Raw genomic sequence first — 15,676 nt, forward strand, 5'->3', positions numbered from 1 at the left:
AAATTCGTGACGTGTTTTCTAAAAGTTTAAACTGTTTTAACTTTGCATGGCTTTCTATACATCTCTTCTGTGAGATGCGAGTGCAGCAGTCATATTTGTCCGTCTAAAAAATGCACTGTGAATGGCTTGTTTTTTTTATTTTAACCCATTCAAGATCTTCTCCGCATTGAGCTTCTATATTTCTCTAATATTTTGAATGAATAACGCAGCAGCGGCGCGTCTCGTGGTCTAGACTAACAAAACATTCAAATGCAACAACTTCACTTACATCATCACCGCATCTCGCGCGCCACTGATGACGCTCCCTGATGCACACCTAACATTCAAATGCAAATGTTTATTTTAAATTCGACTAATATTCATTCTTTATTCACAATCTCCTCATCACAGGCACGCACAGCACTCATTTCAGCATGTGTTTGTGTTTGTGTGTGCTGTCTGCATCACTCATAGCACGTGCCTATATCCTGCACTATATCGAACGATTTTTCTATCGATATCGAAGAAGGTGTACCGTCGATAAATATCGATACCGTTTTATCGCCCAGGCCTACGTAAAATGTACTTTTCTATTTTGCTGCAATTTATCTGTTGATGAGGGTTTTTAGCGCACTAGACAATCAGTCAGCAAGTCCTGGACAAAAGTATCTTGATTTCTACACAAATATTATTTTCTATTAATAATATTAACTGTTTTCAACATTAATAATAATAATAAATATTTTTTGATCAGCAAATCAGCATATTAGAATGATTTCTGAAGGATTATTTGACACTGAAGACTGGAGTAATGATGCTGAAAATTCAGCTTTGATCGCAGGAATAAATGACATTTTAAAATATTTTATAAGAAAACAGGTTTTTTAAATTGTAATATTTCACATTATTATTACTATTATTATCATTCATGTATTTATTTTACTGTTTTTGATCAAATAAATGCTGCATTTGTGTTTTTCTTTCAAAAGCATAAAAAAAATCTTACCAACCACAAACTTTTAAACGCTAATGTAGATGTTATATTAATAATTATTGTATAAATATTTTTGATAGCAGTTATAAATACTACTCTTATCAAAAGTGAAATGACTGGAGTTACCAAATGGAATTGCAAAATGTTTTCTGAGCCCTCTTGCCATTGGTGAGACAAACATATAGTCCCGCCCCAAACTCATTGGTTGAGTTGTTGCTGTGTCGAGTGGGTTGAACGCTCAAACAAACAGGGCAAAACATTTTTGAAATCATTGATGTTTACTCTTTTCAGGAGAATTAACCTACAAATGACTTGGATTTAATTGTTTTCTCTGCTTATTCAGTTTGGACAAGAGAAAGTTCTTTAATATCGAATAGAATTACACACTTCACCTTTAAATGCCTAAAATGAATGCAAAGAAATGTCTTGTTGATTTCACTTAATTAGTTGCACAACTGGTTGACTCTGATGCGTTCCCATTCCTAATTAGCATTGTTTATTATTCACTTTGAAACAGTTGAATAGAGAGTTCACAGAACTAACGTTTTTCTCTCTTTTCTTACAGACTCATGGATCAGCTACTATGACATTGTACAATATTTCCCAGACTTTCCTCAAACACATAGTCTGTCACTGGTCAGCTAGCTGCCAATGGACCCGTTCCCTCGCCGTGTCCCACAAACTTTACCCCTGTAGGGGTCTATCGACGGACGGCTCCGCTCCTCGGCTGCGGATTAGTGAAGACTCAATAGAAGTTTTCAGCCATGTCTACCCGCGAGATGACATGACCAATGTGACAGCTAAAATCTTATCCAAAGTTGGCAGCCAGCTTCACAACTGGCCGCACCACCCCTTGTGGCTTATTAAAGAACGCATCAAAGACCATTTCTACCGCTCCTACATCGGACGCACGGGAAACCCGCTCTTCTCCGTACATGACAACCTCAGCCCGGTGGTGACGGTGGAGCAGAACTTCGACAGTCTGCTCATTCCTCCAGACCATCCCAGTCGGAAAAAAGGAGACAATTACTACCTGAACTGCACACACATGCTGCGGGCCCACACCTCTGCCCATCAGAAGGAGCTGGTGCGTTCAGGTCTGGACCGCTTCCTGCTGGCTGGAGATGTGTATAGACGAGACGAGATCGATTCCAACCACTATCCTGTCTTCCATCAGATGGAGGGAGTGCGGCTTTTCTCAAACCATGAGGTGAGAATGGTGTCCTTAATGAGGAAAAGGACCGCCTGGCCAAAAAAAAGTCAACTAATTAAAAAATTGGCATATTTATAGCTGACTTGACATGGAAGTTCATTTCATCTCTTCTCTTAATGCATCTTATTGTGGAAGATTCATCCATGAATATTTAATGACATTTTTTTGAGGCTGTAATTTCTCAATCTTTCTGCGAAACAACAGAATTCTATGTGGTGACATGCGGGTCTTAACTAATAATAAAATAACTAATACAAATAAAATAATAATAATAAATATTAATATATTAATATAATAACCCTTATAACACATTTGGGTCTGTTTTGACCTGGAAAAGATACATTTCTAAAAAACGCATAGTTTTTAGTAAGGGAATGAAACTTTGCAAATGTTTTAAGAACCACAGAATAAACATAATTTATATTTTTCATTGATTTATTTTTTTACATTATTTTAAAAAAATACAACATTTGCTTATTTTAAAAATTTTTTCCCAGGTGTAGATGTATGAATGGAGTACAATTATGTGTCAAAAATGCTTATCTATTAAGTTATATTAAAAAAAAAACGTTTTGTGTTAAAAAAAAAAACGTATATAAACTTATATATATATACACTTTTGAGACTGAATTTTTTTCCTGTTGACGAACCATTGCAGCATGCGAATTTAATAATTTTTTCCATCTGAACGTAAAATGAATGTATTTTGTTTGATAACTTTTCAGAGTAATATTTGTGTTGTTTTGATGTTGTTTTGTTAGAAATACAAATGTTGGTTTCATAAATTTGGAGTGTTTTTGAGAAGTCATGAGTTATAAAGACAAAGGAATTTAATTAAATTTCATTCATTCCAATGGGGTTAATACTGATAATTCTGATGAAAACTGATAATTCTCATATTATATTATTATATGATATGAATTTTATGCAGTGATATGTTCTCATCACATCACATCATTTGTAATTTGAAATTTCAAAAAATTCCTGTTTTTTTAATGAATAAAAAAGGGGCTAAATGCAGTAATAATATGGTAACAACAAGGTAACATTCTTTTTTTTCATATTTTCTCATTAATGAGAATTTTCTAATAAGATATATTCTGCTTAAAGCATAATAATAAAGTTATAACTGTTTTACAAAATAATGATTCTTGAACAATGAATGCGAAAATAGTATGCAGACTTTTTTTTATACATTATGAGGGTTAATGTGTTAATATTAATAATGGCAATAAATACTATTACCACTACTACTGCTTTTTTTTTTTGTCCATTTTCCAGAAAAAGAAAAATAACCGTTGGATGGTTTCAATAACCTTCAGGTTTAAGACTTGAATTAAATTAAGTGAATTTAATTAAGTTTGTTGTTGTGTTGTTGATTTGAAGAATTGTTTTTCTTAGATAGAAGAAAGTATTTAAGCATCAAAACTTCACCTTTCAAGCAGTCCTCTATAGTTCATACTGTACCTGCCAGAACTCCCTACTTATCTGTGTAGAAAAAGCTGTTAATTTAAAGCATCCAGACTGTAATGAAGAGGCTGTTCAAGGACAAGTGTCAAAGAAGTCATGATGAAATCTTACCGTAATCTTTCTGAATGCAATTAAATATACACATTTGTTTTCAACATTTCTCTCTCTAATAGCTGTTTGCTCGAGTGGAGAATGGTGAAGAGCTGTCTTTGTTTGAGAGCGGTGGCCGCCGCACGCCTCAGAAACAGGAGACGCACACGCTGGAGGCTGTCAAACTTGTGGAGTTCGATCTGAAACAGGCTCTCACGCGCCTCATGCGACACCTTTTTGGGGAAGGTAGGAATCCTGTGATGTTCGCACTTGTTTTTCCTCACTTCCTCTGTCCAGCTCTCCTCCATCTGTTTGTTTCTGTCTTGCAGATTTGGAGATCCGCTGGGTGGACTGCTACTTCCCTTTCACACATCCCTCCTTTGAGATGGAGGTGCGCTTCCAGGGAGACTGGTTGGAGGTGCTGGGCTGTGGGGTGATGGAGCAGGAATTGGTCTGCTCAGGTACACTCATACAAACAAACTCACACATAAAGCTGCCTGCTGTCTACATAAGCAATGACCGTTTGATGAGAGATGATACAGCAACCACCAATGGGAGTGCAGACAGGGCAGCTGTCATGAGCCGCCTGTGTTAAAGTTTAAGACAGCAATCGCATAGAAACGACCATTAGCAAACAACAGTCCGATGAGATGCCGACCTCCAGCGATTTAATTGCTGTCAGTGTAAACGTGCCATTAGGCAACATGCAGAATTACTGATCCCAAACATGAGCACAAGGGCCGACGTCGTGACTGAACATACTGCACAACGGTAGAAATTTAGCCGTCACGATAGATATATTTGCACGACTGTCTGTAGGCAAAACTGTTTTCAGTTATTTAAACATTTCCTCAATATTAAAAAAAAAATGCTTTGGTAAATCATAATTATGGCATAAAATGTCAAAACGATACTACGAAAACAGTCATAATCATGAAATTAAAAGTCCAAATTAAGAGATAAAAAAGGTCAAAGTGACATACTAAGTCATGATTTTTAATTCATAATGCCAAAATTTATATCATAATTATGAATTAGTATGTTACCTTTTTATTTAATAATTTTGACTTTATCTCATAATTTAATAACTTCCATTGATGTTTTTTTTATCTAATAATCATGCCGAAAAGTCAAAATACAAAATATAGGTTGATTTATGAGATTGATTTTTTTGTGTCATAATTGCATTATATAATAATTTCAAACTTTCTTAGCATCTCTTAATTTTTACTTTCCCTTACATTTCCATTTGACAAATTTTTGTCATAATTGACGTCATAATTTCTACTTTTTGTCAATTATCTTGTAATTTTGACTTAGTATCTCATATTTTTGTTTGATATAATTATGGCTTTTTATGAAAATGCATATAAAATAATTATGAATTACCAAAGCATTTTCCTTATGTAGCAAAAATGGGCTTCTGTACATATTGCAAAAATACAGACCCATGTCGCAAACAACCTGTGTTTAGAATTTAGAGGCTGAACTATTTGTCACAAAATGAGTTTTATTGATTTGGGTGAATAATCTTGTCTTTTGGTCTCCATTAAGTAAATTGATAAAAAGAGAAAGTAATGAAATCACATTAAGAACCTGTGATTGAATACTGCATGTATAATACTGATGCTCACCGTTGATTGCATCTGAGTCTGATATGCTTGTTGCTGAACAACCAATAATCAATCAAATACACTTATACATAGCATTTCCCTCGACTCCAGCCACCATCAGATGAGCTTGTCACAAGGCATTCTGGGCTTTCCATATCAGCAAAAGATGCATGAGATGCTGCCATTTAATTTTTTTCAAAATGAAATCCAAAATTTTAAAAGCAAATCCAAACAGCATAAATTTCCCTGCTTGCTGTTAGGAACAGCCTTTACATAGTGAGTGTGAGATGCCTAAAGATGAAGATGCTTAGAAGGTTTTCCAGCCGCTCTGTGCCTGGAGAGCATTGGCCACACCTTTGAGCCGGAGAGAATGCCGTTCTGCCTCTGCCAGTAGATGGCGGTGTTGTGCAGTGCTGTGTGAGGCAACCAGCCATCATAAAGTGAATGGGATAGTCCCACATGAGGAAGATCCAAGCGCTCCAGTAAAGGGGGAGGGGAAGGACACGCATGACTGCAGAGACATGGTTTTCCTCCCCGGGGATGGACCTGTATGACCGGCCCTCCCTCTCAACCAGCCCAGTCATCTCACTCCTCACTGCCACTTAATTCTTCAATCTCATCTGCTCTCTTCATCGATCCTGTCTGTGTTAAACAGCACAGCGTCCCCCGCCGTCTGCACCGCCGACATGTGGAACATGTAACGGCCAATTAACAACTGTGCCACTCAACGGCGAGTGATCGCTTTTTTCTCACTGCAATTTCACACTCTACATTTGACTTAATGTTTTGCCTGATATTTACAATTAAGGTCCATCTTTATTCTGAAAAGAAGTTTATGCATCCTCTATGCAAATCTGGCTTTTCTTTTTTCCATTTTTAACAATACATTTTTTTTATTTTTTATTTTGCACGGTAATTTACTAATAATTATAATTATTATAAATTGATCAAAAGTGACAGTAAAGACATTTATAATTTAACAAAATATTCATTTCAAATAAATGCTTCAAATTCTTTTGAACTTTCGATTCATCAAACAATCCTGAAAAAAAACATGGTTTCCACAAAAATATTAATCAGCACAACAGTTTTCAACATTGATGATAATAATAAATGTTTCTTGAGCATCAAATCAGCATATTAGAATGATTTCTGAAGGATCATGTGACACTGAAGACTGGAGTAATGATGCTGAAAATACAGCTTTATATTCACAGATATAAATTACATGTTACAATATATTCAACTTGAAAACAGCTATTTTAAATTGTAATAATATTTCACAATATTACTGTTTTACTACATTTTTGATAAAATAAATCCAGCCTTTGTGAACATAAGAGAATTCTTTCAAAAACATATTCAACCCCAACCCCAATCTTACCAACCCCAAATTTTGAACAGTAGTGTAGATAGATAATTATATATATATATATATCAATATTCAGATATAGATCAATATTCCATGACAGTGGATATTCGGAATAAGGTGTTTACATGACCCAAAATTCTGATTTATGCAGGCATATTTTGGATCTTTTATTCAGATTTCTTGTAATATGAATGTTGCTAAATGGGATTATTGCAGTTGGATTATGCATGCATAATCAACATAGGGCCAAATTCCAATTAACACTGGAGTATTCTCATTTATGTAAATGCAGTCGGTGTATTCAGTAGGTGGCATTTTGAATCCATCAATAATTGAAAGCTGAAGGCAAGTGCTTAAGAGCACCCGTCTCTCTCTCTCTCTCTCTCTCTCTCTCTCACTTTATTGTTCATTCTCCATTCTACCCTTCCCATCATCTCTCTCTTTGAAACCACTCACAGTCAAGCCCGTTCACAACTCTTCCGTTGTGCTGGAAGGCTACTGCTCCCCGGCAATGTTTTGGCAGCATGGAAAAATAGTGTTTCTTGTAAAGAGCTTTCTATTTATGGTCCTCACATCTTCGTACACAGTTTTTATCTTCTGTGTGGATGCAAAGAGGTCAGTCGGTGCGATTATAGACCGACTGAATGACCAAATTTAGTGCTTTACAGAGAGTTGTAAACCACTTTTTATGAAAATTTGAGTCTAGAATGATAATATAAAAATCGATTTCCACTCTCATGTTTATCGTCACAGCAAGGACACCTGTAATCCTGCTTTGATTGGATTTTAGTAGAAAGTTTGTGTCTTTCGCAGTGCTGTACCTGACAGGAGTACAGATTACTGACTGTGCGTCTCTCTTCCTGTAATGTCTGGTTGTACTCAATCACTGCTTTATCCCTGTGTACACCCACTCGAGTGGCAATGCACATTCACAACTGGGTAAACAAAGCCCTCGTGTCTCCAGACAGCTGTCAGCAGGCCTTGCTCCCCTCCTCAAGGCTTTGATGCTCAGACGAATCCCTGTGTACACCCACTCGAGTGGCAATGCATATTCACAACTGGGTAAACAAAGCCCTCGTGTCTCCAGACAGCTGTCAGCAGGCCTTGCTCCCCTCCTCAAGGCTTTGCTGCTCAGACGAATCTGCTCACAGGTGTCATTCTGGCGGCGTTTAGGCAAACCGTGCCTTCCTGTCTAGGTTACGGGGCTTGTTTAATCAAAGTTTTCAACGTAATGTAGAAGTGATTTTAATTAATTTCGACAAACCCACACAATTTGTGTCAAATAAAATGGCTTATCAACTAAATATCTGTCAGAAACTGCTGCTAGTGTCTAGTACTGTAGCCATAGATGATAGATGGTAATGGTACTATAGATGAACCATGGTAGTAACAGGTAGTTTTTGTTAGAGCTCAAAATTAAGACATATATAGTCAATTAGTAATGTCAGTTATTAAAGGGGTCATATGATGCGATTTCAAGTTTTCCTTTCTCTTTGGAGTGTTACAAGCTGATTGTGCATAGGCATTATACAGCGGCAAGATGAAAAGAAAAAATACCATCTAAACTTTTCTGAAGACAGTAAGTTTCCCTCAGACATACATTCATATAAATTCCTACCCCTAAATGAATCGCGATTTGTTTAGAATCTCAACCGATTTGAATCGTCACATATTTGAATCGATTTTCAACCGGCTCGCGGTTAATCGTTACATCCCACAACTAGATGTGTTTAAAGCTTTCAGAGTGTAAGTCTATCCACATTATGTACCATTTAGGTACCAATATGTACATTGTAGGTACAATTATGTACCTTTAAGGTACTAAAATGCACCTTACCTTTTTTTCTGAGAATACAGCATATTTAATGAGAATTAAAATGTAGGATTGGACCCAACTTTATCCACTAGGGTTGGATTAGATCATGAAAACTGGCCTTTGACAGGTGGTTGTAAGGGAGGGTTTGAAAGGTGCATAGAGACAAAGAAAAAAAAAAACGTTTCAGAGGTGAAATGAGTTACAACATTTTAATGAAAGATTAAAAACACAAACATATTTGGAATAAGATTGCAGTCCAATTGCATATGCATATCTCATTTACACTTGGCCATATAAATATGTCTCTGCAATACTGATATTAATTTGATCCCTTGTTCCCATGATATATGTACATATTAGCATCCGCGATGCCGCTAATGCTAACAGCGGAATTTTGTTCACTCTCTTAACCCCATATTGAAACTAATGTTAGAGTTGTGCTTACTTCATCCATGTCTTATCTGTGATTGCCCCCTTATGTGTGGTTTGGGGGAAAAGTTTACAAATGTTACCCGAACAACCAGGTGCATTTACATTTGGTCTAGCTGCATCTTCAGAAAGTAATTTGAGTGATTGAGTTACTATCGAATGCATATTGGAAGACGTTTACATTTGGTCTTTTCATTATTGGATTGTTATCAGAACAGTAAAATTGCAGCATAGTAACCAAGTGTAACTTTTCTCATTGTCTCCCTGGCGATGTTACGAATTGACGTAAACAACTGGCAACCGGCAGTGACATTCAGCGCAGTTTTGTCAAAAAAGACAGAGAAACCATATTTTTTTCCCCCTTAACTGCTGGTGTCTCAGAGTTTTTCCACAACTGCTGACAAAGTGACCCTCCTCTGCATCAACTGTCGTCATACGTACGCAAACACAAACTCACTCTCACTCAGTCTCCTCTTTGACTTCTCTCGATGTCCCAGACCTCTCCTTCCCTGCTTCCTCCTCGGACTGCAGGGATTCTGTCAAATCCTCTCCGCTGTTCTCCTTCACTCCCCCCTCCATTCTCATTTTCCCTCTTCCAACTCGCTCTTTCTGTCTTTCTTCACTGCGGCAGAGCAGTGTGGCTCCGTTGCTATGGCAACTTCTCATTCAGTCTTCTCACACCCCCCTTATTTCACACACCCATCCACACTCACACGTTCCCTCTTTTCTCTTCAGAGCAGTAGGACAATAAAAATCTGCCAGCAAGACAACATTAAATGTGTGGTGGCTGGTGGGGGTATAGGGACGAATGAGACAGGGAGGAGAAAAAAAAGGAACGGGGCATCCTGGAAAGTTGAAAGGTTATTTATTCGCCTCTGAGCATGACCGCCATATGCTAAGCGTGGCATAAGTGTGCCAGAGGTGGTGTGTTTGGTTTAGGGGCGGCGCTTCACTAATGAAAGGGGAGGAGGGGTAACAGTGCGGCACCGGTTTGGCGGTGGATCCACTTAGTTATTCATTAGAGCGTGACGTGTAATCCCCGGACACATCAATTCTGCAGCGGGCCCAGGACAGAGCCCTGTGGGACCTCACCAGGACTGTCCACAACATATGGGACCCGGTGTTAATGACGGCACGCGTCAGCGGCATGGTTGAGGTTTAGTCACGCCCCAGAGGGCGGGGGGCCCGGGAATGTGATTAAAGCCGTGTTTGGTGACAATTAACGGCCCTTCAAGTCACACGCCCTGGGGCCTCTGGGACGGCAGGAGAGCGAGGGGCGGCTGGTAGGTGGGGAAAGTACCAGCTGAGCACTCTTTCTGGTTCAGGTGGCGCTTTCAATCTTAGAGTTAATCCTTAATACCCCCCGCCCTCCCGCACTGAATAAATCATGTGCCAGTTGTGGCCGGCTCCGCTTAAAGCTCTCTCTTTCATACGCACATGTTTCTTTGGCCTCATTACAGGACTTCTGTCAGCATGCTTCGTTTTTGACGAGCTGGCAGTTTTTTAATCAGTCAGCCTTCCTTCAGTCACACTCTGCTTCCATTATTTTCTCCCTCACCCTTTGTCTTTCTCAGTTGCAGTGTCTTTTAGTGCTTTATTGGCCTGATAAATAATGTACCTTTGTATTACAAAAGCAGTAGCAAGTTAGACAATGGATAGAATGTAGAACAGGGCAAAATAAATGGGTGAATCTATCTATCTATCTATCTATCTATCTATCTATCTATCTATCCATCTATCTATCCATCCATCCATCCATCCATTGCCTGTATTTCTCTCTTTCTATCAGTTTATCTATCTCTTGTTTTATCTGACATTCTATCATTCTGTCTATCTTACATACATTACCCCTTTGCTTTCTTTTCCTTCAGAAAGGCAAACACACATACTCAGTCACAGTTGCCTCTTGCACGTCTGGTCTCTCGGGTTTGCACTGTTAGTGCAAACATTTGCTTGTGCACTGTTCCGTTTCAGCCATCACGCCCAAGAGAGGGGGACAAATAGTCCTGGCCGCTTTAGCGGATAGAGTCATCGAAAGGACAGAAAGGGAAAGAAGGAGCAGAGGAAAAATGAGTGAATGAGATCTACTCTATGTTTACCATCGTTGTGTTATGTATTTCTCTGGCCTATTTACTGAAATGAAGGCTTTGCCATAGCGCCTAAGGCTTGCATTGTGTAATGAGGACTAAATTACATCCCATTTAGACAAGCTCCCACAGCTACTAGTGATATGTAGCATGTTCAGTTTCAGCCGGGATAATCAAGTTCATCTCATTCGGACCGGTTGTGTGGATGTGTGTTATGTAATATGCATGTGGCTGTTTTGTATGAAACAGCTTATGGTCACAGGAAGCAGATCGTTCAGCGGAAAAACGAGGGTTTTACATTTATCAAATAACACTCTTATCATTGTACTTTGGAAATGGCTTATTTTTAGGCAGATACAAGTGTCTCTGCAATTTTCTGCATGTCATGGCTTTTGGCAACCTAGGCTCATTAGAAAAATGTTAATTTACCTAAATTTTTGCAAAACTCAAAAAAAAAACCATACCTATACTTAAACTTCACTGCAGTTTCCAGCTGAAATGAACACTAGACTTGTAGAAGCATGCTAAAATGGCATGGTTGCTTCAGCAAATCTGTTTTTATCTCACGTTTGCTTTTGTTAACACTGAGCTGAGTTTAGTGTAGATGGAACATTATGTCAAGTATGAAAAAGCATTCAATTTTTAACGTCACTCACTGGACATTTCACTTTGAAAGTGTCTCAAAAACTTGCAAGAAACAACATAATATCATTTTGCAGAAATGTCCAATGTGCCTGGGTTGGTTTTTGGACATGTACATAGAAATACAACAGCATTGTTTGGAGAACCATTGTACATGAAAATGGGGTTATCGTTGTGTACTATGGTATTACCATCTGATATCCTGCTAAACAAACAGCAACTAAGGTAATTAGCTGCTTTAAACTGGTTTAGCTGGTCTACCAAGAGATGAGTAAAGGCCCTTTCACATGGGACGCGGCAAGCGGTGGAATCGCTCTTGTAGTGGAAGCGTTTTGTGCAGTTGAGGCAGTGGTTGCGTTGCGGTCTCAGAGCGGACGTTGCCATAGTTACAATTGTCAACATCACCTTTGTATTTACTAAAAACTAAATAAAACATAACAGAAATTTGTGTTTGTGTCATTCTATCATTAATTGTTGTCAAGTGAAGTTGTTTTTGATTATTTGCCTAAAGAGCATTATTACCTGTGAGGTCATGATTGAAGTAAAAATTTGAATGAAATATAATTTTAAAGGAAAATTGAGAAGATTAATTGAGCCTAAACAATGCATCCCAGGCGCAGGGCTTTGCTGGAAATGCAAAAAAAATCTTATTGATGTGGTCATGGTTGTTAGTAATCTGTTCACTGATTGGCTGCTGCTCACAAAAAGATAAATTATTTTTATCTTTGGGGGCGCCTGCCGTGAAGCACCGTGCCCGTGGAAGCGGGAGGATTCTGGGTGCACGAGCACTGCTTGCACTCCACCTCCGCGCCGCCAGTGAAACCGCCCGCGTTTTGCTGCTTTCCGCATGTCTCCCATTGAGAATGAACTAGACACTCGCGACTGCCGCGTACCGTGTGAAAGGGCCTTAAGGATGAGCAAATGATGTATCAGAATGATTATTATTTTTGGGGTGAACTATCCCTTTAAGCAGTTTTATGTATCCGAGACATATCAACCTTGTAATATGAAGGGTCAAAGCAACAATCTGCATGAATCTGCATAGCATAATTTCTAGCGTCTTTGAGTCTCAAACCATGTATTGCGTCCCTGCACCGTTGCTATGCATGTCTTCACATCTGAACTCTGTGCACTGTGTTTGAGTGGGTGGGTGTGTGTGGGAGCTGCACATGTTAGCACAGCGAATACACAGCTACGGCTCTGCCTGACTCAGCAGTCATTGGGGCCGATGCTGCTAGAATGACAAACAGGTGCGCTAACGACTGGCACGCGGCCCACCTGAGGCCATCTTCAACCTCAGAACTGATCAGCAGCACTCTTGGGGAAGAGAGAGCGCCTTTCAGAAAGAAAGCAATTGTCACAGATGCTTTCAAGGAACCTGGAAAGAGCATTGTCAGTAGGACGGGGTGGGAACATGGACGCTTGCTAGTACACTATTGATAAACTCCTGTGGAAGGCTCTGAGAGGTTGAAAAACAAATAGTTGATAGGGTGGCTAAAATGCTGGATCAAGTGGTTTCACAGTGCCTCGATACTCAAGGAAATGCACAGGGTTTTCCATAATCTTAAATTCACACATTATTTTACGATGGAGCAATGCCTGTTTTCCAAACCAGCATTGATATCACTTGTTTTGAAGTAAAACTTGCGCACATCTTTATAGGGACCGTATGGTGCTATTATCTTGTTGAGATATTAAATATTGTGTAATGTAGTAAGAATAATATGCCTTAAAGTGGACCTATTATGCCCCTTTTTACAAGATGTAATATACAGTAAGTCTCAGGTGTCCACAGAATGTGTCAGTTAAGTTTCAGCTCAAAATACCCCACAGATTATTTATTATATCATTTTGAAAATTCCTAAAACTGGTAGGCTTTAGCTGCCATGACACCTCACGCTGTATCCACTGCTGCATGTCTGTGGTTAGAGAAAAAAACTAATTGCTATTGTAGATGCCCTGCATCTTTATGCATTTCCGTGTGATAATTAGCCTCAACATGTAATTGCATCATTTTGTGTGTCAGTTCACTGGGGCATCGCAGAAACCACAAGTTTTTTTCTGAGTGATGCCAAGCGGAAAGGTTATCGGAAAAGCATCTGAGGTTCAACTAGTAAGTGTGTATATTCATGTGAGCTTTTAACTCTATGGACTAGAATACATCCTGAATGCTTTTCTATTTTTGATTAGGACACTCTTTGAGGTTTTGAGGCTTTGTATATTCAAGGCAACATCAGGATTCGAACATCTCTGCATCTTCAAGTAAATCTTGTACAATTGTGAATAAAGACAGTATCCGCAGCATCTACAGTGCCAAATGTCCCATTTAAGGCCATTTTGTGTTCCCATTTGCTTCTGAACCCACTGATTGCTGCTTGCAGTGACATTATGGAATTGGTTGATAGAGAATTTGTAAGCTCACTCTTTGGGAACAATGAATAATGTATGAATTAGATGGATATATATGACTGTATGCAGGCATTTGTTGATTCTGTAAGCATTGTGCTCAGTGTTTGATCGTTTGCTTGATATCATTGTTTCACTCTCGCTCTGCTATATAATTATAACAGCCATCGATCCAGTTGTTTGGCTTTGCTGCATATTTATGAGCCGGGACTGTTTGAACTAACGGAAGACTGAACAAATCAATCATTTCCATCTCACTGCAATTTCTTCGATTACTACAGCAATATGCAAGTTTTGTATCATAGCAACAGTCCAAGTACAACCATATGCTGGAATTTTTTGCCGTTTCCTCTATTGAACTGCTCTTAATGAGAGCTGTTTAGATGAATTTGTTGCATCCAGTTTTATTTTATGCTTCAGGGATGAGTGCATACTCATTTGCCTGCTTAGTTAGATGGGCTGACATGTTAATTCCCTTCACATCAGAACAGCTCCATCTAATATTCATGCGACCAGGTGGTGACTTTGCATATTTAGTGTTTACGACATGTAATCTGAATTTAGGGACAGAAAGATGCCCTTAACTTTATTATCAAAGAGAATATATATATATATATATATATATATATATAATCCACTAAGATGAAACTGAATGTTAAGTCATATTGTTCACCCCTTTGTTGAATGTTGTTTGCTGCTGGATTTCATCTGCAGATTCATGGTCAGTGGTCATTATTGTGGCCAGATCCTTCCCTACCCACAATGCAAAATCTGTTGTACTTCATTTGAAAAAACAAAGCAAGGCAAGGAAAGAATGAATGTATCAGTGGATAATTAGGAATTGATTGTAGTTGTTGGAAATAGATGCTAATGGAATGCAAAGATGCCAAATCAAGTGGATTGAGAGCATACAGTTTCTATTGCACAAGCCTGGAGATTTAATTAATATACATAATGATTAAATGTGATCAGCAGTCTTGTAATTGTGGTCTTTTATCACCCTTGTGCCCCCTTTCAACTTTTCAGACATAAAAAAAATGCTGATTAGAATAAAGGCCAAAATGAATTTAGAAAAATCTCTTGATGTGCTGGAGAGTCACCTGACACATGAGCATGTCTCAGATGTATAATGAGACCATACATTGTGTTCAGTGTATGGACCAGCTTTTAACAAGCAAGGTAAATTACTCACAAATTGGTGTACTCAAATCACCCATTTGTGTGAATTGACATTTTCACATTTAGATTCAAAACATGATATTGGATATGGTTGTATTTATGAAAGTGATGCCCCATTTTATGCAGCGTGTCACGTGGCTTTTGCAGGAATTTTCACCCAGTTCAGCAGAAAATGTCCTAGACTGTGACCTGGTTCACTGCTCAGTTTTGAGTTTGGAAACTCTTCAGTTGTATTTTTCTTTTCCTATGGTATATTTAGGTATGCCATACAGATTTCCTGAAGTTCGGTTAATTTGAAACAATATTTCCGGGAATATTTGGAGAAATGTAGCATTGCATCACTTGCTCACCAATAGATCCTCTGCAGTGAATGGGTGCCGTCAGAA

At 38.5% G+C, this 15,676-nt stretch overlaps 1 protein-coding gene across 1 annotated transcript in view; it reads left to right on the forward strand.

Annotated features, from left to right (window-relative positions):
• Positions 1-15,676, forward strand: part of fars2 (phenylalanyl-tRNA synthetase 2, mitochondrial) — a 144,101-nt gene that overhangs the window by 42,337 nt on the left and 86,088 nt on the right. Inside the window, exons 2-4 of the mRNA XM_016491935.1 lie at positions 1,539-2,183; positions 3,830-3,992; positions 4,076-4,207. Of these exons, the coding sequence (XP_016347421.1) occupies positions 1,557-2,183; positions 3,830-3,992; positions 4,076-4,207 (922 nt within the window). The 5' untranslated portion in view covers positions 1,539-1,556. The remainder of the gene's footprint in view (positions 1-1,538; positions 2,184-3,829; positions 3,993-4,075; positions 4,208-15,676) is intronic.

The sequence above is a fragment of the Sinocyclocheilus anshuiensis genome, unplaced genomic scaffold, assembly GCF_001515605.1.
Source record: "Sinocyclocheilus anshuiensis isolate Anshui unplaced genomic scaffold, SAMN03320099.WGS_v1.1 scaffold762, whole genome shotgun sequence".
Taxonomy (NCBI): domain Eukaryota; kingdom Metazoa; phylum Chordata; class Actinopteri; order Cypriniformes; family Cyprinidae; genus Sinocyclocheilus; species Sinocyclocheilus anshuiensis.